The sequence below is a fragment of the Heterodontus francisci genome, chromosome 46 (genome assembly GCF_036365525.1).
Source record: "Heterodontus francisci isolate sHetFra1 chromosome 46, sHetFra1.hap1, whole genome shotgun sequence".
In the NCBI taxonomy this organism is placed as follows: Eukaryota; Metazoa; Chordata; class Chondrichthyes; order Heterodontiformes; family Heterodontidae; genus Heterodontus; species Heterodontus francisci.
Window position 1 is genome coordinate 18,040,657 of NC_090416.1, and position 27,307 is coordinate 18,067,963.

Below are 27,307 nucleotides of genomic sequence, written 5' to 3' on the forward strand. Positions count from 1 at the left end.
CAGTGCCGCACTCCCTCAGTACTGGCACTGGGAGTATCAGCCTGGACTTTGTGCTCAAGTCTCTGGAGTGGGACTTACACCCACAACCTCCTGGCTCAGTCAAGAGTGCTCAAGAGTGTTCTTGTCTCTCAAGAACCTGTCAAACTCCCTCTTAACTGATGGTGTTGATCTTTATTTACCATGCACGAAGTGTAACTGATATGGATCTATGCTTTTGTGTCTGTCCAGAATAAAACATTCACCCAGTTTTGGAACATAAATGCAGTATGAAATTGAATAAAGTTAGATTTAGTCTTTAGGCAACAGAGATTGCAGCCTTAAGCTATGTCTCTGAAACCTGGTTATAGCTGGGATTCATCACAGTAAACTCAATTAGCAGAGTGAGTGATACAGAAGGGATAGTTCTGGTACCGCTGGACTGAATAAATCTGTCACTTGACAATTACACCACGGTTTGAAAAGGAAAAAAAACAAACTTTTATTTATACAGTAGCTTATTGTACCTCTCAAACATCCCAAAGCGTTACACATGCAATGAATTACTATGAAGCGCAGTGAGTATTGTTTTGTAGGGAACCGCTGCAGCCATTTTGTACACAGCAAACTCCCACAAACAGCAGTGTGATAATGACCAGATCATCGGTTTTAGTAATGTTGGTTGAGGGATAAATATTGGCCCAGGACACCGGAGTGAACTCCCTCCCCCCCCCCACCCCGCTCTTCTTCAAATCGTGTAACTTCCACCCGAACAGGCGGGACGGTGCCTGGGTTTAATGTCTCACCCGAAAGACGGCAGCTCTGACAGTGCAGCACTCCCTCAGTATTGCAATGGGGACATTCGCCTAGATTATGGGCTCAAGTTCTGAAGCGAGGTTCAAACCCATAAACTCTGCCTCCTAAAGTATGCCCCACTTTTGCCCTGAGCCCCATTTCTGTGCCACCAGTGAGGAATTGCTGTTATATTGCCAGTCTCCCAGGTTTAGTGCCATGCGCAGACTCGCAGTGACTGCCTGGTATTGTGACTTAGTTGACATGGGATGGTGTGCAGACCATCAGCCGGCTGTGACACACGCACCTCACAACAAGGGGGCCGGCCATGTAGCCCACTTATGGGGGCCAGGCTAACCAGCCCTCCTTAGCCGACAGCTGGAGACATAAGATGTCAGTAAATGTCTCCAACTGTCCCGGAGACTATACTTTGAAATCAACTGCAAGAACTTTCCAAGGTGTTTCACGGGAGCACAGTTTAGCCCCAATTAAACACACTTGTGAGTTGTCAACTCAATTCCAGTGAGGCTGAGTCAACAGCCCATAATGCAGCACTAATTGGGAAATCTCACTCCAACGGCCACGATGATGACTGGTGTGGGCAATGGAACTGCAGGAGGGAACAATCTTCTGTGTGTTTTACAGAGCTTTAAAAGGGAGTCTCTCTTGCAGCCTCTGGCTCTCCGTTTATTTGTCTCTCTCACTCTCTCTGTTGGCCTCTTAGTCTCTTCTCGGTATCTCAATACGAGTTTGTCCCTCTGTGTGTGCATCTCTTGCTCCCTCTCTGCGCCTGTCTCGGTCTCTCTCGTGATCGGGCTATCTATATGTGTTTGTGTCTCGGTCTCGTTCTCATTCTCTGCTCTACCAGTCTTTCTTTTACTTTTCTATCTGTCTCTCCCACTCTGTTTGTTTCTCACTCTCTTTCAGTCTCTCTCCTCACTCTCTGTGGCTCTCTCTTTGTCTCACTTAGTCTGTGTCTCTATCTGTCTCTCTCACTCATTTTCTTCACTTTCACCCTCTCTCATTTTGCTCCCTTTAATTTTCTTTTATTCTCCACTCTCTGTCTGTCCTCCTTTCTCTCTCCCTCTCTGTTTTTTGTACCTCTCTGTTACATTCACAGAATCACAGAATTGTTACAGTGCAGAAGGAGGCCATTCGCCCCATCATGTCTGCACCAGCTCTCTGAAAGAGCAATTCACCGAGTGCCATTCCCCTGCCTTCTCCCCTTAACCCTGCACATTCTTCCTTTTCATATAAGTATAAGGGATTGAGGTTCACAAGGAGGAGGTGTTAGCAATTTTGGAAAGTGTGAAAATAGATAAGTCCCCTGGGCCAGATGGGATTTATCCTAGGATTCTCTGGGAAGCCAGGGAGGAGATTGCAGAGCCTTTGTCCTTGATCTTTATGTCGTCATTGTCGACAGGAATAGTGCCGGAAGACTGTTGTCCCCTTGTTCAAGAAGGGGAGTAGAGACAGCCCTGGTAATTATAGACCTGTGAGCCTTACTTCGGTTGTGGGTAAAATGTTGGAAAAGGTTATAAGAGACAGGATTTATAATCATCTTGAAAAGAATAAGTTCATTAGCGATAGTCAGCACGGTTTTGTGAAGGGTAGGTCGTGCCTCACAAACCTTTTTGAGTTTTTCGAGAAGGTAACCAAACAGGTGGATGAGGGTAAAGCAGTGGATGTGGTGTATTTGGATTTCAGTAAGGCGTTTGATAAGGTTCCCCACGGTAGGCTATTGCAGAAAATACGGAAGTATGGGGTTGAAGGTGATTTAGAGCTTTGGATCAGAAATTGGCTAGCTGAAAGAAGACAGAGGGTGGTGGTTGATGGCAAATGTTCATCCTGGAGTTTAGTTACTAGTGGTGTACCGCAAGGATCTGTTTTGGGGCCACTGCTGTTTGTCATTTTTATAAATGACCTGGAAGAGGGTGTAGAAGGGTGGGTTAGTAAATTTGCGGATGACACGAAGATCGGTGGAGTTGTGGATAGTGCCGAAGGATGTTGTAGGGTACAAAGGGACATAGATAGGCTGCAGAGCTGGGCTGAGAGATGGCAAATGGAGTTTAATGCGGAAAAGTGTGAGGTGATTCACTTTGGAAGGAGTAACAGGAATGCAGAGTACTGGGCTAATGGGAAGATTCTTGGTAGTGTAGATGAACAGAGAGATCTTGGTGTCCAGGTACATAAGTCCCTGAAAGTTGCTACCCAGGTTAATAGGGCTGTTAAGAAGGCATATGGTGTGTTAGCTTTTATTAGTAGGGGGATCGAGTTTCGGAGCCACGAGGTCATGCTGCAGCTGTACAAAACTCTGGTGAGACCGCCCCTGGAGTATTGCGTGCAGTTCTGGTCACCGCATTATCGGAAGGATGTGGAAGCTATGGAAAGGGTGCAGAGGAGATTTACTAGGATGTTGCCTGGTATGGAGGGAAGGTCTTACGAGGAAAGGCTGAGGGACTTGAGGTTGTTTTCGTTGGAGAGAAGGAGGAGGAGAGGTGACTTAATAGAGACATACAAGATAATCAGAGGGTTAGATAGGGTGGATAGTGAGAGTCTTTTTCCTCGGATGGTGATGGCAAACACGAGGGGACATAGCTTTAAGTTGAGGGGTGATAGGTATAGGACAGATGTTAGAGGTAGTTTCTTTACTCAGAGAGTAGTAGGGGCGTGGAACGCCCTGCCTGCAACAGTAGTAGACTCGCTAACTTTAAGGGCATTTAAGTGGTCATTGGATAGACATATGGATGAAAATGGAACAGTGTAGGTCAGATGGTTTCACAGGTCGGCGCAACATCGAAGGCCGAAGGGCCTGTACTGTGCTGTAATGTTCTAATTCTAATATAACAGTCTAATTCCCTTTTGAACGCTTCAATTGACCTGCCTCCACTGCACTCTCAGGCAGCGCATTCCAGACTTTAACCACTCGCTGTGTGAAAAAGTTTTTCCACATGACGATTTTGCTTTTCTTACCCATTACTTTAAATCTGTGCCCTCTTGTTCTCGATCCTTGCACGAGTAGGAACCATTTCTCTCTATCTTCTGTCTGGACCCTTCATGATTTTCAATACCTCTATCAAATCACCTCTCAGCCTTCTCTCCTCCAAGTAAAACAGTCCTAACTTCTCCAATCTATCTTCATAACTGAAATTCCCCATCCCTGAAACCATTCTCATGAATCTTTTCTGTACTCTCTCCAATGTCTTCACATCTTTCCTAAAGTGTGGTGCCCAGAACTGGACACAATACTCCAGCTGAGGCCGACCTAGTGTCTTATACAAGTTCAACATAGCTTCCTTGTTCTTGGACTCTATGCCCCTATTAATAAAGCCCAGAATACTGTATGTTTTATTAACTGCTCTCTCAACCTGTCCTGCCACCTTCAATGACTCATGCACATATACATCTAGGTCCCTCTGCTCCTGCACCCCCTTTAGAATTGTACCCTTTATTTTATGTTGTCTCTCCTTGTTCTTCTTACCAAATTGAATCACCACACACTTCTCTGCATTGAACTCCATTTGCCACCTATCTGCCCACTCCACCAACCTGTCCACATCCTTTTGCAGTTCTACACTATCCTCCTCACAATTCACAATGCCTCCAAGCTCTGTATCATCCGCAAACACCAAAATTGTGCCCCTTACACAAAGGTCCAGGTCATTAAGGTTGGACAGACTGGGCTTGTTTTTCACTGGAGTTTAGAAGAGTGAGGGAAGACTTGATTGAAGCTTATAAGATCCTGAAAAAATCTTGACAGGGTGAATGTAGACGGGATGTTTCCTCTTGTGGGTTAGTCCAGAACTAGGGGGCACTGTTGAAAATTAGGGGTCGTCCTTTTAGGACAGAGACGAGGAGAAAATTTTTCTCTCAGAGGGTTGTGCGACTTTGGAACTCTCTGCCTCAGAAGGTGGGGAGGCGGGGTCATTGAATATTTTTAAGGCGGAGGTAGATAGATTCTTGTTAGGAAAGGGAATCAAAGATTTTTGGGGTAGATGGGAGTGTGGAACTTGAGACAGAAACAGATCAGCCATGATCTTATTAAATGGCAGAGCAGGCTTGATGGGCTGAATAGCCTACTCCTGCTCCTAATTCGTATCGTTGTATGGTATGGTCGTATAAACATTTATCAGGAAAAGCAAGGGTCCCAACAGTGATCCCTGGGGAACCCCACCACAAATCCTCCTCCAGCCCGAAAAACATCCATTAACCACTACTCTTTGTTTCCTGTCACCCAGCCAATTCCGATCCATGTTGCTACTGTCCCTTTTATCCCACGAGCTACAACCTTGCCCACAGGTCCGTCGTGTAGCACTGTATCAAAATACCTTTTGAAAGTCCATGTACACCACATCAACTGCAATGCCCTCATCAAGCCCCTCTGTTACCTCCTCAAAAACTCCAGCAAGTTAGCCAAATATGATTTTCCCCTAAGAAATCCATGCTGGCTTTCCTTAATTAACCTGCATTTGTCCACGTGACCATTAATTTTATCCTGAATTATTCTTTCTAGAAGCTCCCCCATCACCAAAGCCAAACCGACTGGCCTGCAGTCACTGGGCTTATCCCCACACCTTTCCCTGAACAAGAGCACAACGTCTACAACCCTCCAGTCCTCTGGCACCACCCGAGTCTAAGGAAGACTGAAAAATCACAGTCAGTGCCTCCGCAGTCGCTTCCCTCAGCATCCCTGGATGCATCTCATCTGGTCCTGGTGCTCCATCCACCCGAGGTACTGACAGCCCATCTAATACATCCTCCCTATCAATTTTAAACCCTTCGACTGTCTGAATTACCCCCTCTTTCACCATTGCTTAGATTGCAATCTCAATGACTGTGTGATTCTCTTGGTCTTTCTATTTCTCTCTGTTCTTGCCTACTGAGCCAGACATTGGTGTGTCAAAGATGACTTATAAAGAGAGAAACGTGGGACTTTTAACCCCAATGAGGGAAACATATTGGCTGGGACAATGTCCCTGCTGCTCTTCAAAAATAATACCATGGGATCTTTTACATCCACCTGAGGGGGCAGTCGGGGCCTTGGTTTAACGTCTCATCAGAAAGACGGCACCTCTGACAGTGCAGCACTTCTTCAGAACTGCCCCTCTGATAGTGCAGCAGTCCCTCAGTACTCTCCCACAGGCAGTGCGGCATTCCCTCAGTACTGCCCCACAGGCAGTGCGGCATTCCCTCAGTACTTACCCTCTGACAGTGCAGTGCTCCCTCAGTACTGACCCTCCGACAGTGCAGCGCTCCCTCAGTACTGACCCTCCGACAGTGCAGCGCTCCCTCAGTACTTGCATTGGGAGCATCAGCCTGGATTTTGTGCTCATGTCTCTTGTGTAGGACACACCTGTGCACACGTCCTCTGGACCCCGAGGCAAAATGGTTCAGCCTACTGAACCACAGTTGAGAGAAGAATGAAGATATTTTCATCTCATTAGCTTGGGGAGGAGTGAAACACAATCGAAGCAGCGGCACTTACAAGGGGGAGTTTCACATGGTCCTGAACCAAGCCGTAACTGACTCAGGATTGGTCAGCATTGATACTAGATGCAGAACGATTGAACATGCTGGGGCTCTTTTCTCTTGAAAAGAGAAGGCCGAGTGGTGAGCTAACAGAGATCTTTAAAATTATGAATGGTTTTGAGCAGATAGACAGAGAAGATGTTTCCACTTGCGGGGGATGACAAAAACTAGGGGCCATAAATAGAAGATAGTGTCTAATAAATCCAATGGGGAATTCAGGAGAAACATCTTTCCCCAGAGAGTGGTGTGAATGTGGAACTCGCTACCACAGGGAGTGGTTGAGGGGAATAGCAGAGATGTGTTTAAGGGGAAGCTGGATAAACACATGAGGGAGAAAGGAATAGGAGGATATTGAAGTGGGGTGGGCAGAGGCTCGTGTGGAGGTTAAACCCCTGCATGGACCAGTTGGGCCAAATGGCCTGTTTCTGTACTGTAAATTCTACATAATGTGGGAGTCTGATCCCTTCCTCAGCATTGACTTCCCTCCACCTCTGATGATGAAATCCCATCACCTACCCCAACAGCACACGGTCCTTACCTCTCACAGACACGGACAGTCCAGGCGGCGATGATCCACAGTGAGATGCTGAACACAAGGAGCACGGTGCCAGGGCAGATGGTCATGAGCGTCTTCATGACGAAGCGCGTGTTGAAGTTGATCTTGTTCAGCGCACCAATGCTGCGCGAGGAGGCGTCCGTGAAGAGCTTGCTGTGGAGGAGCATGACCCGGGCAATGAGGTAGAGCCGGAGGAACATGGGGATGGAGAGAATGATGTCCACGTCAGCCCAGGTCTCAGACAGTGTGTAAGAGAATGCCAGGCGGGCCTTCCAGTGGAACATGTAGCGCCCAGGAACCGGGTGAATGGCGCACACCACCATCTCCAAGCTAATGAAGAAAATCCGTTCATATGTCATGGCGATCCTCCAATCATCAGCTCCATTATCTATCATGAAAAGCTGAAAGGCAGAACAATAAGAGGTTTCCGTAGAGTAAATGAAGATAAAGTTATATCAAACCACTACAGATCACTGGTTAGGCCACAGCTGGAGTGTTCAACATTCACTCCCTGCACCTTCGACAGCACCTTCCAACCCCACAACCTCTACCAACTAGAAGGACAAGATACATGGGAACACCACCACCTGCAAGTTCCCCTCCAAGCCACTCACCATCCTGACTTGGAACTATATCGGCCGCTCCTTCACTGTCGCTGGGTCAAAATCCTGGAACTCCCTTCCTAACAGCACTGAGCGTGTACTCGTACCAGATGGACTGCAGCAGTTCAAGAAGGCAGCTCACCACCACCTTCTCAAGGGCAATTAAGGATGGGCAATAAATGCTGGCCGAGCCCACATCCCATAAACGAATCAAAAGAAATGATGTCCAATTCGAGCACCACACTTTAGGAAGTATGTCAAGGCCTTGGAGAGGGTGCAGAGGAGATTTATTAGAATGATTCCAGGGATGAGGGTTATGTGGAGAAATTAGGATTGTTCTCCTTATTGCAGGAAAGATTACGGGGAGATTTAATCAGGGTGTTAAAGTTATGTGGAGTAGATAGGGAGAAAATGTTTCCAGTGGCAGATGGTCAATAACCAGAGGTCACAGATTTAAGCTAATTATCAAAAGATCTGGGGGAAGATGAGAATTTTTTTTTAATGCATTGAGTTATGGTCTGAAATGCACTGGAAGCAGATTCAATACTAACTTTCAAAAAGAAATTAGATAAATGCTTGAAGAGCTGGCACAGATATGATGGCCTGAATGGCCTCCTGTGCTGTAGATTCTACAATAGACATGTGATCACTAGAGGCTGGAGAATTTGTTCTATCCAGAAGTCATCAGTCAGACGATATTTTGCTATTTATTGCTTCCTGCCCTTTCCCCTGTTCAGGATTTCACAGTGACAAGTGGGGGGGGGGTGGGTGGTGGGGTGGAAGGATTGTTCTGAGCTCCAGCACATCTTTATCACATCACTTGTTGTTGATTTGCTGATTGACAAGGTGTGAGAAGTCAAAGAAAATTCCAGACCACTGGGATCGGACGTTCAGCTTTCCAGCATCCTTATCCTCCAGCGCAATCTCCATTTGTGTTCTCCATGACCCTTGTAATTAGCCTCCGATATCCCAGCTTGTCAAAAAAAAGTTCCCGAGAGAGGTTTGAGAAACTTAGAAAGGCGGAGGTGGACCAGCAGAGAATTTGCAGAAGTAAACAAGGATAGAAGGTAGAACAGAAATGGTCAGAAAAAAAACTACATCTATATAGTGCCTTTTACAAGCTCAGAACATCGTGTAGGCCAAGAAAGTACTTTCTGAAGTGCAGGGACACAGAAAGCTCCCACAAACAGCAATGGGATAACAACCAGTTCATCTGTTTTAATGGGGGATAAACAGTGACCAGGACACTGGGGAGAACTTCCCTCCTTTTGTTTGAAATGCATCCACCTGCAAGGGGACCTCAGTTTAACATCTCATCCAAAAGATGGCACCTCCAACAGTGCAGCGCTCCCTCAGTACTGGCAATGGGAGTGTCAGCCTAGATTTTGTGCTCAAGTCTCTGGAATGGGATTTAAACCCACAACCCTCTGACTCAGAGGTGACAGCACTACCCATTGAGCTGACACAGTTGTGAAGCATGCAGAAAGATTTTACATGAAACTATGACCCCAGGATGAGGGAACACGAGAAGAAACTGGGCAAAGGACAAATATTTGGATGAACTAGTGACCAGTACCTCGAATGGGCTTGGGGTAGAGTCATTCCAAAATTACAATAATTCGAGAGGGAGTTCCATGCTCTGATGTTGGATTATAGGTTTCCATGGAAGGGCTGAATGGCCTCCTTAATCTGGATTGATCTTTGTGAACTGCAGGGAATTCAATTTTCAGTCATTTAACTTGACATTTAGTGGCAGGTTTTCATCTGTTTGAGCCAAGGTTGTAGTGTCCTCCAGTAATCCAGCGGTTGGTGCCAGGGAGACGGTGCGGGCTGTTGTCAGATGCTCAAGGGACTCTAATCAACTTAAACATTCTTCAAAGAAGATCACAGCTGAAGCAGGATATTGAAAGCTGGGGGGCTGTTTGAAGCAGATAAGAGAGAAACTGCAGCCTTCTCTGTTACTGTAAGAGAGAGGGAACGAGAAACAGAGACAAATAGAGCAAGACAGCAAGTGAGCACAGCAGAGGGAGCAACAGAGAAGGAGAGAATAATGAAGCGAGAGGGGAAGCAACAGTCAAAATGAGACAGAAATGGGGAGGGAGAGAGAGACAGGAAGCAACGGAGAGAGAAATGGAAGGGGAGAAATAGACAAGGAAAGACAGAGAATGAGAAAGAAATGGAGAGGGACAGAGGAAGCGAGAGAATGAGAGAGAAATTGGGAGGGAGACAGAGAAATGGAGAAGGAGAGACAGACAGAAATGGACTAAGAGTGAGTGAAATATGGAGAGGGAGACTGATGCAATGAGGGACAATGAATGAGAGAAATGGAGGAGTGTAGAGTGACAAAATGAGAGACAGATAGAAAAACAGAGACAGTGAGAGTGACATAGAGGGAGGAAGAGACAGAGGGGAAACATAGTGAGAGACAGAGAAAGAGTGGGACCGAGAGAGAGACAAAGAGTGGGACCGAGAGAGAGACATAGTGAGAGACAGAGTGACAACAACAATTCTCTGAGCATGGAACAGCACAGTGTGCTATTCCTGTTGCCTAGGAGACAACATCAAAGTCCAGTAATAGCTAATTAGCTTCCTAGTGTAGGCCATTGAGTGCCACATGTGAAGTGAAGGGCATCTCGCTCGTTCAACACTTTAAATGGACAATTTCCACAGTACAGTGATTCCATTTGTGATACCATTTAGAACGTAAACAGGTAGATTGAGTATCAGGAATTACTTTTAACACTGTCCTTTCCAGAACTGCCATGATGTGTGAAAACCGCTCCAAGGTGCTGGGACTAGCTGCCATTTTCATCCCGATCCTGAATAGTTTGATGCTGTCATGACTCAGTTGTTGCGAGAATGTTTGTTTAAAGAATGACACGTTTACCTCAACAATAAGTCAGGTTGGGCTGAGCCACGAGACACCCCCATCCTCCCCCAGGCTTCTCTTTTGAAGTGTAGCCACTGTTGTAATCTAGGAAACATGGCAGCCAATTTGTGCACAGCAAGATCCCACAAACAGCAATGTCATAATGGCCAGATGATCTGTTTTTAGGTGTTGGTCGAGGGATAAATTTTGATTGGGACACTGGGGAGAACTCCCCCTGCGCTTTCAATAGCAGCCCTGGGATCGTTCACATCCACCCGAGAGGGTAGACGGGGCCCTGGTTTAACGTCTCACCCAAAAGACAGCACTGCGACAGGGTGCCAGGCTCAGCCGTAGGACTTGAAACCACAACCTTCTAGCTCAAAGATAAGAGTGCTACCCACTGGGCTACGGCTAACGCCTTATTCAAAGAGACAGGTTTTAAAGGAGGAAAGAGAGGTGAAATTTAGGGAGGGAATTCCAGAGCTTAGGGCCTAGGCGGCTAAAGGCATGGCTGCCAATGGCGCGACCAAGAAGGTTGGGGGTTGCATACAATTGGAGAAGTGCAGAGATTTCGAAGAGTTGTAGGGCTGGAAGAGGTTACAGAAATAGGGAGAAGAGAAGCCATGAAGGCATTGGAACACGAAGATGTGAATTTCAAAATCATGATAACCTGCCAACATTCAATATCTTGGCTCAGACGTGTAGACTGGCCACTGGGGTGAGAGCAGCCCATGTACTGAGACTGAGAGTTCGTGCTCTCAGCCGGGTGCGGGGTGGAGGGGATGGGAGCTTGGTGGAATTCAAAGGGGAAAAATGGGACAAGACTGCAGGAGACCCAGGAAGATACGGTGTTCCACCAAACATTCACTCCCAGTTCCCTGGATGATATGGCAGCAGGTTGTCCTCAGAGGCGAGAGGAAGCTGTTAACAGCCTGTGGGTGAATGACAAAACTGCCTGTACCAATATGTCTCCACTTTACCAGGTGACAAAGAAATATTCAGCACCGTGTTCGTGGTTTCCAACTCAGCTTGGACGCATTCTGAGAGGTGGCATCACAGGACCTCCGGTCACCAAGTGCCCCAGCATGCCCCACTCGCTCTGCTACCATCGTTCACTGAACATGTCCATCCTGTGTCCCGCCCCCCACAGCCAATCGGAAAGGAGACTCTTCATAACCTGACTGCCAATCAAACTATTTCTCCCCACCCTTGTCCAATATCTTTATGGTAAACAGGTTTTCAAAGAACTTTGGTAAATAAAAGTTTTTGAAGAATTTAATTGCCCCTATATTTTCCCTCCTGAGTTTTTTTTGGCTTGCAGCATTGACATGGAGATTAATTATAAATTCCTGGAGGCTCAAGGCCAGTCCTGGAGGGTTGACAACCCTGGACCGTGTGCATTCAAGAGTCATGGCTTTGAGTTTAAGCATTAAGCAAACAATCCTTTAACCAGAAGCAGTGTTTCAGTCTGTTAGTTTTAGCTGAGTGAAGCTCCTGGCTTTATCACAGCTAAAAACCCACAGAAACTGTTGCAGCATCTGCGGTCTAGGAGGTAAGAGTTATGGTTGCCATGGTTACGGAGAGCTGGAAACCAATTGAGGCAGCAATTATCATTGGAATAAAATCAGACAGAGCTCCACTCTGTCCCTCTCCTAACTTACTGATTTTTAACGTGAATTTATCACCCACTGTCAACTTGGCTTCAAAATGATTTCTCCCCCCCCCCCCCCCACTCTACATGCCGTTGTAAAAATGAAATCCTGAAATGGAACTTTGCCCCCATGCCCTCCCTCCCAGGTGGCAGCAATACACAGGCAGACAAATCAGGGAGACTCCCAGTGGCACCCAGTATCAGCTGTGACTCAGTGGGGAGCTCTCTCTCCAGAATCAGAAGGTTGTGGATTCAAACCCCACTCTAGAGACTTGAGAACAAAATCTAGGCTAACACTCCCAGCCCACTCCAGTGACAGTACTGAGGGAGTGATGCCCTGTTGGAGGATCAGTACATTTTAAAATTATTTTTTTCATGGGATGTGGGCATCGCTGGCAAGGCCAGCAATTGTTGCCCATCCTTAATTGCCCTCGAGAAGGTGGTGGTGAGCTGCCAACTTGAACCGCTGCAGTCCATGTGGAGTAGGTACACCCACAGTGCTGTTAGGAAGGGAGTTCCAGGATTCTGACCCAACAACAGTGAAGGAACGGCGATTTAGTTCCAAGTCAGGATGGTGTGTGGCTTGGAGGAGAACTTGCAGGTGGTGATGTTCCCATGCATCTGCTGCCCTTGTCCTTCTAGATAGAAGAGGTCGTGGGTTCGGAAGGTGCTGTCTAAGGAGGCGTGGTCATTTGTTGCAGTGCATCCTGTCGATGGTACACACTGCTGCCACTGTGCAACGGTGGTGGATGGAGTGAATATTGAAGGTGGTAAATGGGGTGTCGATCAAGCAGGCTGTTTTGTCCTGGATGGTGTCAAGCTTCTTGAGTGTTGTTGGAGCTGCACTCATCCAGGCAAGTGGAGAGTATTCCATCACACTCCTGACTTGTGCCTTGTAGATGGTGGACAGGTTTTGGGGAGTCAGGAGGTGAGTTACTCATCACAGAATTCCCAGCCTCTGACCTGCTCTTGTAGCCACAGTATTTATATGGCTACTCCAGTTCAGTTTCTGGTCAATGGTAGCCCCTAGGATGTTGATAGTGGGGGATTCAGCAATGGTAATGCCACTGAATGTCAAGGGGAGATAGTTAGGTTCTTTCTTATTGGAGAACATCATTGCCTGGCACTTGTGTGGCGCGAATGTTAATGAAGGCTCGCCGTCATGTTGGAGGGTCAGTCCTGAGGGTGTGCCGCCATTCGGACAGTCAGTCCTGAGGAAGTGCCACCCTGTCAGAGGTTCAGTCCTGAACGAGCACTGCACCGCCCTGTCAGAGGTTCAATACTGAGCGAGCACCGCACCGCCCTGTCGGAAGTCCAGTCCTGAGGGAGCACCAACCTGTTGGAGGGTCAGGGTGGCGCAGTGGCTAGCACTGCAGCCTCACAGCTCCAGCAACCTGGGTTCAGTTCTGGGTACTGTCTGCGTGGAGTTTGCAAGTTCTCCCTGTGACCTTGTGGGTTTCCTCCGGGTGCTCCAGTTTCCTCCCACATGCCAAAGACTTGCAGGTTGATAGATAAATTGGCCATTATAAAAAACAAAAATAGCCCCTTGCCGAGGTAGGTGATAGGAGAATTGTGGGGATGTGAGAGGGAAAAATGGGATTAATATAGGATTAGCATAAATGGGTGGTTGATGGTTGGCATGAACTCGGTGGGCTGAAGGGCCTGTTTCGGTGCTGTATCTCTCTATGACTCTATCTGAGGGAGTACAGCACCGTCAGAGGGTCAGTACTGAGGGAGTGCAGCACTGTTGGAGGGTCAGTACTGAGGGACTGCAGCACTGTCGGAAGTGCTGCCTTTCAGATGAGACTTGAAACTGAGGCCCCTTCTGCCCTTTCAGGTGGACATAAAAGATTCCAAGGCACTATTTTGAAGAAGAATGAGAGGTTTGGTGGTGGGAGTTCTCCCCAGTATTGGTCCTCTGGGACCAATATTTACCCTCAACCAACATCATTAAAAACAGATTATCTGGTCATTGCTGTTTGTAGGATCTTCCTGTGTGCACACTGACTACTAAGTTTCCTACATTACATCTGTGACAACAGCCTATGAAGCACATTTTGAAGTGTAAAGTGCTTTGTGATATTCTGAGGTTGTGATAGTTGCCATAGAAGTGCAAGTTCTTTCTTTTTTCTTTGACCTCATCTGCAATTCGCCTCAGCACCTCCTAAGCAAGGCAAGGTTACAAGAGCAGGTCTGAGGCTGGGAATTCTGCAGTGGGTAACTCACCTCCTGACTCCCCAAAACCTGTCCACCATCTACAAGGCACAAGTCAGGAGTGTGATGGAATACTCTCCACTTGCCTGGATGGGTGCAGCTCCAACAAGCTCCACACCATCCAGGACAAAGCAGTCCATTTGATCAGCACCCCATCTACCACCTTTAACATTCACTCCCCCCACCACCTGCGCACTGTGGCAGCAGACACATGGGAAGACCACCACTTGCAAGCTCCCCTTGAAGTCACAAACCATCCTGACTTGGCAATATATCCTTCATTGTCACTAGGTCAAAATCCTGGAACTCCCTCCCTAACAGCACTGTGGGTGTACCTACCCCACATGGACTGCAGCAGTTCAAGAAGGCAGCTCACCACCACCTTCTCAAGGGCAATTAGGGATGGCCAATAAATGCTGGCCTAGCCAGCAACTCCCACATCCCAAAATGAATGAAAAAGATCACTGAACACTCTTTGTACATTGCTTTCTGTAACACGTTTTACAGCTTGCAGAATCAATGATCCCCATAACTCCCAGTCTCCAATCAATCATCACAATAAAAGGACTAGAGCCCACACAATTCTCTTAGCAAGACAGTCAAGGACCAAAATAAGTCAATAAACAGCAAATGGGAACAAAATCACTACTCCCCGCAGCAGAACAGGCAAGGATACATTTCAATATCACATGGAGTACCCCTTGTACTAACCTATTCAGATTCAGGGTCACTTGTTGTGTAACTGTACAAAGTCACTATTTATTCAGCAGCTCAAGATTACTCACAATGTAACAGTAAACAGAGAGGCACACACTTCATAGGTATCAGTGTGTGTGCGTGTTCTGTTAATCAGATCTCTCAATGTGAGGTAACTCAGTCCTTTGGTAGAAACTCATTTGTTTCTTGCAGCATGTGCAGGTATGATGAAGAGCGAAGGGGGGAGCACCGGGGGAGCGGGACGAATTGGATAGATCGTTCAAAGGGCCAGCACAGGCACGATGAGCCAAATGGTCTCTTTCTGTACTGAATCATTCTTTCATTCTATGAAAAAAGGGAAGGGAGACATGGAAAGAAAGCAGCCACAAAGTCAGATCAACAAGCCTGCAGTGAAAGCAGGTTTAATTGAGAAACCCAGATGAATAGCAGAAACTGTGGTGAGAGAAAAAACAGAGTTAACGTTTCAGGTTGATGACCTTTCATCAATTAATTCTGCTCCTCTCTCCAGAGATGCTGCCAGACCTGCTGAGTATTTCCAGTTTTTCTTTCAGATTTCCAGCATCTGCAGTATTTTGCTTCTATTGAAGAGCAGAAACGCCTTGAGGACAAAAGAGTATCAAGGTTGAAGAGGGTGAAAGACAACCTGAAGAAAGACCTAGCGTCTTTCAAGGTCTCAGGACATCCCACAGCACTTTACAGCCAATTAAGTATTTTTGATGTGTAGCCACAGATATAATGTAGAAAACATGGCAACAATTTGCACACAGCACAATCCCACAAACAGCAACAGGATCATGACTCAGAGCACTTGTTTCTTTTAGTGTTGTTTGACGGATAAATATTGGCCCCAGGACACTGGGGTGAACTCCCTCACTTTTCTTCATTTTTTTTTTATTGATTTGATTTTGATTTAGAGATACAGCACTGAAACAGGCCCTTCGGCCCACCGAGTCTGTGCTGACCATTAACCACCCATTTATACTAATCCTACACTAATCCCATATTCCTACCACATCCTCACCTGTCCCTATATTCCCCTACCTATACTAGGGGCAATTTATAATGGCCAATTTACCTATCAACCTGCAAGTCTTTTGGCTGTGGGAGGAAACTGGAGCCCCCGGAGGAAACCCACGCAGACACAGGGAGAACTTGCAAACTCCACACAGGCAGTACCCAGAATTGAACCCGGGTCCCTGGAGCTGTGAGGCTGCGGTGCTAACCACTGCGTCACTGTGCCGCCCATATTCTTTCATGTGATGTGGGCATCACTGACAAGGCCAGAGTTTATTGCCCATTTCTAATTGCCCTTCAAAAGATGGTGGTGGGCCGCCTTTTTGACCCACTGCAGTCCATGTGGTGTAGGTACACTCACAGCGCTGTTCGGAAGGGAATTCCAGGTTTTCGTGACAACAGTGAAGGAACGGCGATATAGATCCAAGTCAGGATGGCATGTGGCTTGGAGGAGATTTTAGAGGTGATGGTGTTCCCATGTGTCTGCTGCCTTTGTCTTTAAGGGGGTAGAGGTCATGAGTTTGGAAGGTGCTGTTGATGAAGCCCTGGTAAGTTGCTGCAGTGCATCTTGTAGATGGTACACACTATTGCCAGTCTGTGCCAGTGGTGATGCGAGTGAATGTTGAAGGTAGGTGGGGTGCCAATCAAGCGAGCTCCTTTGTGCTGGATGGTGTCTTGAGTGTTGTTGGAACTGCACCCATCCAGGCCAGTGGAGAGTATTCCATCACACTCCTGACTTGTGCCTTGTAGATGGTGGACAGGTTTTGGGGAGTCAGGAGGTGTTGACTCACTGCAGAATTCCCAGCCTCTGACCATCTCTTGTAGCCACAGTATTTATATGGCTGATCCAGTTCAATTTCTGGTCAGCGGTAACCCCCAGGATGTTGATAGTGAAGGATTTCGTGATGCTAATTCCGTTGAATGTCAAGAGGAGATAGTTAGATTATCTCTTGTTGGAGATGGTCATTGCCTGGCACTTGTGTGGTGCGAATGTTACTTGCCACTAATCAGCCTGGATATTGTCCAGGTCTTGCTGCATATAGACACAGACTGCTTCAGTATCTGAGTCGTCACAAATGGTGCTTAATATTGTGCAATCATCAGCGAACATCACCACTTCTGACCTTATGTTGGGGGGAAGGTCATTGATGAAGCAGCTGCAGATGGTTGGGTTGAGGACACTACCCAGAGGAACTGCTGCAGTGACGTCCTGGGACTGCGATGGTTGCCCTCCAACAATCAAAACCATCTTCCTTTGTACTCGGTGTGACACCGACCAGTGGAGAGTTTTCCCCCAATTTCCATTTACTTCAATTTTACTAGGGCTCCTTGATGTCAAGGGCAGTCACTTTCACCTCACCTCTTGAACTCAACTCTTTTGTCCATGTTTGGAGCAGCGCGGCTCTGGCAGAACCCAAACTGTGCATTAGTGAGCAGGTTTTGCTGTGTAAATGCCGCTTGACAGCACTGTCGACAACACCTTCCATCACTTTGCTGATGATTGAGAGTAGGCTGATGGTGCAATAATTGGCCGGGTTGGATTTGTCCTGCTTTTTGTGCACAGGACATACCTGGGCAATTTTCCGCATTGTTGGGCAGATGCCAATGTTGTAGCTGTACTGGAACAGCTTGGCTAGGGGTGGGGCTTGTTCTGAAGCACAATAGCTGGGATGTTGTCTGGGTCCATAGCCTTTGCTGTATCCTGTGCCTTCAGCCATTTCCTGTTATCATCTGGAGTGAATTGAATTGGCTGAAGATTGGCATCTGTGATACTGGGGACCTCAGAAGGCAGCCGAGATGGATCATACACTCAGCACTTCCTGCTGATGATGGTTTCAAATGCTTCAGCCTTCTCTTTTGCACTGACTTGCTGGGCCTCCCCATCAATGGGGATGGGGATGTTTGTGGAGCCTTCTCCTCCAGTTAGTTGTTTCATTGTCCACCACCATTCTTGACTATATGTGGCAGAACTGCAGAGCTATGATTTGATCTGTTAGTGTGAGATCACTTAGCTCTATTGCATGCTGCTTCCACTGTTTAGCATGCACGTAGTCCTGTATTGTAGCTTCACCAGGTTGGCACCTCATTTTGAGGTATGCCTGGCGCAGCTCCTGGCATGCCCTCCTGCATTCTTCATTGAACCAGGGTTGATCCCCCGGTTTGATGCCAATGGTAGAGTGGGGGATATGCCGGGCCATGAGGTTACAGACCTCATGGTTTGATGGCCCACAGCACCTCAAGGATGCGCAGATTTGAGCTGTGGGATCTTTCATGTCCACCTGGGAAGGCAGACAGGGCCTCAGTTTAATGTCTCATCAGAAAGACAGCTCCTCCAACAGTGCAGCGCTCACTTAGTACTGCACTGGAATGTCAGCCTAGATTATGTGCTGAAACCTCGGAATGAGACTTGAAACCAAAACCTTCTGACTCAGTGGCGAGAGAGCTACCGCTGACTAATCAAGAACTTGTGTTCAGGTGATGCCAAGATTGGGTTTTCTAAGCGGGAAGATTGTAGGAGGAGGAGGAGGAAGGCGAGGATTCCATAGTTTCAGGTCTGAAAGAGAGGTAAATCAGTCGGGTTGACGTTTGCCTGTGTGTGACTCCCTCCCTACCAATCTGGTATTTCTGCCCTAATAGGATGCAGCTGAATGAAGAGGGATGTGGAATGTGATCCTGATTTCTCAAGTGCTTCCTGACCATAGAGAAATGGAAGATCAGGAGCCGAGTCCTTGCTGTATACAGCCAGACATCGAGATCCAGCACAGCGGTGGGACTCTTGATCTGTTCAGGGATGAGAGGGGGTCCTGTTGGGGAAGGGGAGGGGAAACATCATAGAAGCAACAGTCAGCCCTCCTAACTATCCCCTGTCCAGAATCTGGGTATTCAACCAGGGTCCCTGGGAGTGTTTGGTGGGACAGTGTAAAGGGAGCTTTACTCTGTATCTAACCCCGTTTTTATGTAGAGGGAGCTTTACTCTGTATCTAACCCTGTTTTTTTCCTTCTTTTTTTTTAAAACTTAAGGAGCAGCCCCTTCAAATACTGTTTCGCACCCTGTGCTGTACCTGTTCTGGGAGTGTTTGATGGGGACAGTGCAGAGGGAGCTTTACTCTGTATCTAACCCCGTGCTGTACCTGTTCTGGGAGTGTTTGATGGGACAGCGTAGAGGGGGCTTTACTCTGTATCTAACCCCGTGCTGTACCTGCCCTCGGAGTGTTTGATGGGGTGGGTTTATTAATCCCACAAGCCAGGCCCACTTCTCTCTCGAAGAAAACAAGCTTGAAATTCCCTGGGGGAGGATATTCTTCAAGAATATCTGTGTTCACAGCCAATCTGTGCAAAGAACATTTTAATATTTAATCTTTTTCTGCTGTTCCTGTAAGTGAAAATATTTTATTAATGGAATAATAAGTGAACTTCAATTCATCATAATTTTGGTGCAGTTCTGGTCACAATCACGGGGAAAGAATTCACTGCCCTTGGGGAATGCGAGGGCAGTGAAATGACTCCACATAACAGGAATTTCATTTGTGAGGAAAGGTTAAGTCTTTGGATTTTTTTTGGAAAAGAGGAGATTTTGAATTGAAATGTTCAAGGTTGTAACGGAATGATTGTTCCCCATGTTCATCATTGTTTCCTTAAACCATCTGTCACTCCTTAGTCCATCATTCTCATGTTTTTAAAGTCCAGTAATTTTCTTTCTCCCACACTTGCTCCCTGTTTCAGTCCCTCTCCCGACAATTACTCTCTGGATCTCTCACTTTCTCTATTTCCTTTCCTCTTTCTCTGCGTCTCCCTGCGCCTCTCAACTCAAATCCCCCAAAAGATTGGAAACTTGAGAGCGGACAAGTGTAAATCTGCATTGCTTCCCAATATGTGGAGTCGTGCTGTGGAACATCAGTTTGGTCGCGCTTCCCCTTTCGCCTGTCCTGACAGACCCTGTATCCTCGGCAGCAGGAACCACTCAGAATGAATTGGGAAAGTTAATTTTAAACAGTGAATTGTGTACTCAGCACTCCCTCAAACCCTTGGTGCTTCTGGGGAGGGTTTTAAACATACCCTTGGCACTGCTGGTTTGAGGTGGGAAGGGGCAGGGAAGATTCAGCTCTCCTTCTTACTCTCAGTCAGAGCAGCAGGCCAGCGATTAAAGAGATGGGTCTTTCATGCTGCCTGTCAAAAAACAAAGGCTGCTGAAGCTTGACAAACACACGAGAGGAGACGACCCTGGGGGTCGGCACTGCTCATGCGAGAGGTGGAGAGAGTCCACGGCTGCCTGTTATTAATAGCAGCAGGCGGAACAGGGGCCCTGCTCCGTCAGGGAGCCTGGAGTTTTGACAGCATCCCACTGAGCCCACCTGTCCGCCTAACTCAGGAAAGGCCACAGTCAAAGGCAAGTGCCATGGAGACCACCCCCGCCACCCCCTGCAACTCCTCCCAATACGTGATGGCACGACTGGTGAATGACATTCAATCACTGCCATCCTCTGCTGCCCATATCCGAAATCACACCAGATCCCGTTCACCCATGCTTACTGATCCACAATGCCTCCTGGTCCAGTCACACTTTGATTTTAAAATTCTCATCCTGGTTTACAAATCCCAGCTCCTATGCCCACCCCCCCTCCCCCCTCCCTCACTATCTCCGTCACCTCCTCCAGCCCTACACCCCTCCCAGATCTCTGCACTCATCCAATTCCGGCCTCTTGCATGGCCCTGATTCCCATCGCTCCACCATTGGCAGCCATGCCTTCAGCTGCCTGGGATTCCCTCCCTAAACCTCTCCGCCTCCCTCTCTTCCTTACACTCCGTAAAACCTACCTCTCTAACCGAGCTTTTGGTCACCTGTCCCAACATCTCCTTGTGTGACTCTGTCACATTTTGTCTGATTAACACTCCTGTGGGATGTTTTGCTGTCCAAATGCATGTTATTGTTGTTCTGAATCTCAGAGCATTACTGACTTTTCTCCTAGTCTACACCGAGTGACCTTCCTTGCACCCTCCCCCCACCCCCTTTATCCTCACAATGGGCAAGCGCATGTTGAGTCAGGACAGGACAGGATAAAGGAGGCATATCTGTTAACATCACAGTGCTGCAAGGGAACTGGACAGCTTCCCAACTTCACACACTTCAAACAAAATCCCAGGAAGTTTGAGCCCAACCAGCTTCCTGGAAACAAAGCTGGACTAGAGTGAGTGGAGTCAACAAAGAAAGGGGAATGTGTTTATTCCAATCGTTCTGGTTAACCCCTTGTGCATCTGTTTGACTGAAGCCTCCTGCCAGTATCTGTCAACATTAGGCTCCTGCCTAACTCACCCCTTTTCTCAGCCCTGCTCACGTGTCCCTGTCCCTTTCCAGAGGCTCGAGTGTTAAAATCCAAGCCGACACTCCCAGTGCAGTACTGAGGGAGTGCCGCAATGTCGGACGTGTCATTCAGATGAGACGTTAAACTGAGGTCCTGTCTTCCCTCTCAGTGAGGCCTAAATGATCCCACAGCCACTACTGGAAGAGCAGTGAAGTTCTCCTGGTGTCCCGGGGCCAATATTTATCCCTGGAGCAGAGCTCATGAAATATTTCTGTTTGGGGACGCCCTATAAATACCAACACACTCCCAGGGACTCCCTGTAAATAATGATGCCCCCACCCCCAACTCTGAAAGGTAGTTTTGGCCATGCAAAAAAAAAAAGAGAACAGTTATCACTGCAAAAACTATATACAAGAGCAGAACTAATTTGATGATGTATACAGAAACCCCATCAACTCTCGGAGATGGGATTCCCTCACACCACTCAGCCTTAACACCCCAGTTTACAATCCCATGTCCTATAAAGTTCATCCCAAGTTGGTAGTTCTGGAAAGCTTAGCTACTTGGCCCAAGTAAAGAATTTGACTAACTCGCTTTCCATTCCTTCCCATCGTGACACACCATTCCAATCCAACAGATCATCTTCAATCCCCACACCACGCAAGATTCCTACAAACTAACTCACTTCCCGTTACAGAAAGTTCTAGTCAGCTGTGGCTCAGAGGAGCTCTCTCACCTCTGAGCCACAAGGTTGCGGGTTCAAGTCCCACTCCAGAGACCCGAGCACAAAATTTCGGCTGACATTGAGGAAATCCTGCATTGTCAGAAGTGCCACCTTCAGGGTGGGATGTTAAACCCCCTCAAGTGAACGCAAAAGATCCCACAACACTTTTTTTTTTTAAAACAGCAGGGGTTTTCTCTTCGGTGTCCTTATCCCTCAATAAACATGACTAAAACAGATGCCCTGAGACTGTTGGACCTGGGAGTGTTTGATGAGGACAGTGTAGAGGGAGCTTTACTCTGTACCTAACCCCGTTTTTTTTTTCTTTTTTTTTATTGCTCAAGTCTCTAGAGTGGGATTTAAGCCCATGACTTTCTGACTCAAAGGTGAGAAAGCTATCTACTGAGCCTCAGCTGGCACCTTTACTGTGGGGGGCATTAATTAATACTATTTATTTACCAGATTATCATTTAGCAATGTTTACAGTGAGAGCCTGCATTGACTGTTGGGATAGTATTTGGCGCTCGTTATCATGAGGGGCAGTGGTTGTTGTGAGGACTATATTTGGCAATGACATGGGTCTCCTTTCCTTCCAGTTGGGGATTCACCATCCTTTATGAAAACAAGGAAAAGCATGAGAAGCAGCAGTGGTGAGTAACCAGCAACACTTGGAGCACCGGGATACTCCTGGCTATCTGCTATTCTATATATAAACCCTCGAACCTCTCAATTAGATTCCAGCCTGTAACTCCCTCCCTCCCGGGTATCTGTTATTAGATTAGATTAGATTAGAGATACAGCACTGAAACAGGCCCTTCGGCCCACCGAGTCTGTGCCGAACATCAACCACCCATTTATACTAATCCTACACTAATCCCATATTCCTACCAAACATCCCCCCTGTCCCTATATTTCCCTACCACCTACCTATACTAGTGACAATTTATAATGGCCAATTTACCTATCAACCTGCAAGTCTTTTGGCTTGTGGGAGGAAACCGGAGCACCCGGAGAAAACCCACGCAGACACAGGGAGAACATGCAAACTCCACACAGGCAGTACCCGGAATCGAACCCGGGTCCCTCTATATATAAACTCCCTGAACCATTTGATTAGATTCTAGCCTGTCAATCACTCCCGGTCCTACGAGCGTTTGATGGGACAGTGTAGAGGGAGCTTTACTCTGTATCGAACCCCCGTGCTGTAGCTGTCCTGGGACTGTTTGATGGGGACAGTGTAGAGGGAGCTTTATTCTGTATCGAACCCCCGTGCTGTAGCTGTCCTGGGACTGTTTGATGGAGACAGTGTAGAGGGAGCTTTACTCTGTATCTAACCCCGTGCTGTACCTGCTCTGGGAGTGTTTGATGCTGACAACTGGTGCAAAAAACAACAACAACTTGCATTTATAATGCACCTTTATAAGTCGTAAAACATCCCAAGGTGATTCACAGGAGCAGTTATCAAACAAAATTTGACACTGAGCTACACAAGGAGATATTAGGACAAATGACCAAAATCTTGGTCAAGAGGTAGCTTTTAAGGAGAGACAGGGAGGTAATTCCAGAACCTAGGGCCCAGACAGCTGAAGGTACTACCACCAATAGTGGAGCGACTAAAATCAAGGATGTGCAAGAGGTCAGAAATGGACGGGCAGGGCGGGGGCGGGGGAGAAAGAGTGTTATGGGTTTTAAGGATGTTACAGAGATAGGAAAGGATGAGGCCACAGAGGGATTTGAAAACAAGGATGAGAATTTTAAAAATCAAGGAGTTGCCAGATCGGGAGCCAATGTAGGACAGCAAGCAATGGGTGAACGGGACTTGGTGCAAGTTAGGATATGGGGCAGCAGAGTTTTCGATGAACTGAAGTTTATGGAAGGTAGGAGACCAGCCAGTACAGCATTGGAATAGTCAAGTCTAGAGGTAACAAAGACACGAACTATTGTTTCAGCAGCAGTTGAATGTCAAGGGAGATGGTTGGATTCTCTCTTGTGTGCGATGGTCATTGCCTGACAGATGTGTGGTGCGAATGTTACTTGCCACTTATCAGCCCAAGCCTGGATGTTATCCAGGTCTTGCTGCATCTGAACATGGGTTGCTTCAGTATCTGAGGAATCGCGAATGGTGCTGAACATTGCGCAATCATCAGCGAACATCCCCATTTCTGACCTTATGATGGAGGGACGGTCTTGATGAAGCAGCTGAAGATGGTTGGGCCTAGGACACTACCCTGAGGAATTCCTGCAGTGAGGTCCTGGCACTGAGATGATTACCCTCCAACAACCACAACCATCTTCCTTTGCCCTAGGTATGACTCCAACCGCGGAGTGTTTTCCCCCTGATTCCCATTGACTCCAGTTTTGTTAGGGCTCCTTGATGCCATACTCGGTCAACTGCTGTCTTGATGTCAAGGGCAGTCACTCTCGCCTCACCTCGAGTCAGCTCTTTTGTCCATGTTCGGACCAAGGCTGTAAACAGGCCAGGAACCGAGTGGCCCTGGCGAAACCCAGACTGGGTGTCAGTGAGCACGTTATTGCTGAGTAAGTACCATTTGATAGCAGTGTCGACAACACCTTCCATCACTCTGCTGATGATCGAGAGTAGACTGATGGTGCAGTAATTGGTTGGGTTGTATTTATCCTGCTTTTTGTGTACAGGATACACCTGTACATGGAGGGGACTGAAGACAATAGCTTCAGGTCTTCCCAATGTTTAGCTGGAGGAAACATCTGCTCATTCAGTACTGGATAGTGGAGAAGCAGTCTGACCAATTCGAGACAGAATGAGGGGTTGAAAGAGGTGGTGAGGTAGAGCTGGGTGTTAACACTGTACATGTGAAAGCTGATGCTGTGCTTTTCGATGATGTCACTAAGAAACAGCATGTAGATGAGAAATAGGAGGGGGCCAAGGATTGATCCTTGTGGCACTGCAGTGGTAATGCTGTGGGGAGAGGAAGAGAAGCCATTGTAGGCAATTCTCTGGCAATGACTGGATAGATAAGAATGGAACCAGGCAAGAGCACTCCCACCCATCTGAATGACAGAGGAGAGGTGTTATAGGAGGATGCTATAATCAGAGGGGTCAAGGGTGGGCTTTTTTGCAGAGGGGGCGATGATGTTAGAATTGAAGGGGAGAAGACAGTACCTGAGGAGAGGGAACCGTTAACCATATCAGCTAACGTGGGTGGTCAGCGGTCTAGTGGGAATAGGGTCAAGGGAGCAAGAGGACAAGATGAACTTGGAGAGGGCATGAGGGGAGACACCATTGAAAGATGCAAGTTCAGGGCTGGGGCAGCGGGGAACTTTAGAGGAAGTTTGGTCCGGTGGGCTAGGGGAAGGGAGGGAAGTGGCAGTGGATGGTCTCAAACTTAATGATAAAGAAGTCCATGAGCTCGTCGCACTTATTGTTGGAGGTGAGGATGCAGCAAACAGAGTAGAGAAGTTTAAGAAGACTGTTTTACGTGAAGAGAAACTGGGCGGGGGTCGGGGTGGTGTGGGAATTTGGGGGGAGGTTTATCTCTGCATTCCGGGATGATGCTGATATAAATGAGCAATTTTGGCAGAGGAGCAGGTGTTTTATTCAAAGTGTAACTCCTGGCGGTAATGCTGATAGGTTGAAGAGATTGCGTACCTGGACCTCCCTCGCATGGTAGGCGATGATAAGTCCCAACAGGATCAACGTGGACAGGCTGATAAGGCATTTCAGGGCGAGCGAATACATGGAGTCCTGAAAGACAGGTGAAACGCAAAGATGGAACCAGCATTTTCAGACCAACCAAATCAGATCGCAGCATAGCACAGAACAAGCAAAAAGCTACATGTCCCCTCAGCACCCTCCTCCCACAGCCCATCTACACTCTGCCCTCTCATGGACTCTACCAATCATTTAACCTCCTAAAAACGCTGCCGGGATCGTGGAATCCCCGTGCACGGGGCGGCTGCTGGGATTTCAAGGGGGAGAAAAGGCAACGAAATTTCATTAAATAACAGGAGTTATTTTTCCCTCCTGATAAAGGACCTTACTACTAGAATTAACAAGAATAACTAGAAAAGAAATGGAAGTCAAGGCAATGGGTCCCAGGAGTACTGGGATGTGACAGGCATGATGGTGAGTTAATGGCAGTCGAATGTCTTTCGTTTGTAAAGGGATTTTCCTGTTAAGATTCAGGCCAATTAGGAATCAAGCCTTTGAAGTTATTGATCATCAAGCCTTTGATGTTATTGATCCATAATCATCCCCACCCAGAAACAGCCACTTGGGATAAACACAAGCTGCATTCAATTAACAACCCTCTCCATCTCTGCTGTCCTGTGGAGGGATGGAACTTCAGTCAGCCTTGCTAGATGCCATTTCTTTCTACCTCCTTGATTTGTGTCTCAGTCTGGCTCTCTGTCATATATGTTGCTGATTCCAGTTCTCCCGATGGCCTGCTGGGTGAAAGCTCTGGCTGGTGAGATATTGAAACCTTTGTCGCAGATGGCTACAGGTGTGTGCACTTGGTCAACAGGGCCGTCGGACTATGGAGAGGAAATAACAGCCACTTTTGATTGCAATCTAGTAACACGAACCATGAACATGTGTATGTATCTATGTACGCCCGTCTCTCCGTCCTCTGGTGTGGGTGGGGGGGTGGAGGGGGGGGTGGTGGGTAGGTCCAGAACTGGTAGAATAACCTTAAATTAGAGATCAGCCATTCAGGGATGATGTAAGGAAGCACTTCTTCACACAAAGGGTATGAAATCTGGAACTCACTTCCCCCACGAAAAGCTGTTGAGGCTGGAGGCCAATGGGATGTTTCAAAACACAGATGAATAGATTTTCATTGGGCGAGGGTATTAAGAGTTACGGAACAAAGGCGGTAAGACAGAATTGAGTTAGATCAGCCCTGATCCAACAGAATGGTGGAAAGGCCAAGGGGCTGAATGGCCTCCTCCTGATCCCAATGGTCTGAACTGTTTGTTCTTCCATCAACAGTACTGCATCAGTCATTCCTGCGCACCATTATCCTGCTCCTTTGAAGACAGCCGCTAACGCTGGCCTGAGGGGTCTCCAGGGTCTCTATACCTTATCCTGGGCACCACCTCCCCGCAGCCAGGACCAACAGATATATCTGTAACCAAAGCCAGACTCCCGAACTGAACTGATTGAGAGTATCTGGTGTTGAAACCTCAGCGAAATCCCAATGCACAATGGGTGGCGTCGTGTAGCGTGCTTTACAAGACAGGCCTGCAATTTGCAGCTATTTGCGAGATACAAAGTTCCCACCCACTTGCGATAAAGATGGTCAAATTTCCATGTTTGCAGGCAGGAACAATTTTTTGGTTAGGAACTTCCATTAAAGATGAAGCCTCCCATGTAGGCCAGGGGG

The 27,307-nt window shown here is 47.4% G+C and overlaps 1 protein-coding gene across 5 annotated transcripts in view; it reads right to left on the reverse strand.

Annotated features, from left to right (window-relative positions):
- Positions 1-27,307, reverse strand: part of LOC137356830 (small conductance calcium-activated potassium channel protein 3-like) — an 81,000-nt gene that overhangs the window by 44,498 nt on the left and 9,195 nt on the right. For all 5 annotated transcript variants that reach the window (XR_010971113.1, XM_068022652.1, XM_068022651.1 and 2 more), the window contains exons 2-3: positions 25,570-25,665; positions 6,836-7,254 (exon numbers count right to left, since the gene is read on the reverse strand). Coding sequence is in view for 4 of the 5 variants with exons in the window: in XM_068022652.1 (XP_067878753.1) it covers positions 6,836-7,254; positions 25,570-25,665 (515 nt within the window). In the remaining variant the exon portion in view is untranslated. The remainder of the gene's footprint in view (positions 1-6,835; positions 7,255-25,569; positions 25,666-27,307) is intronic.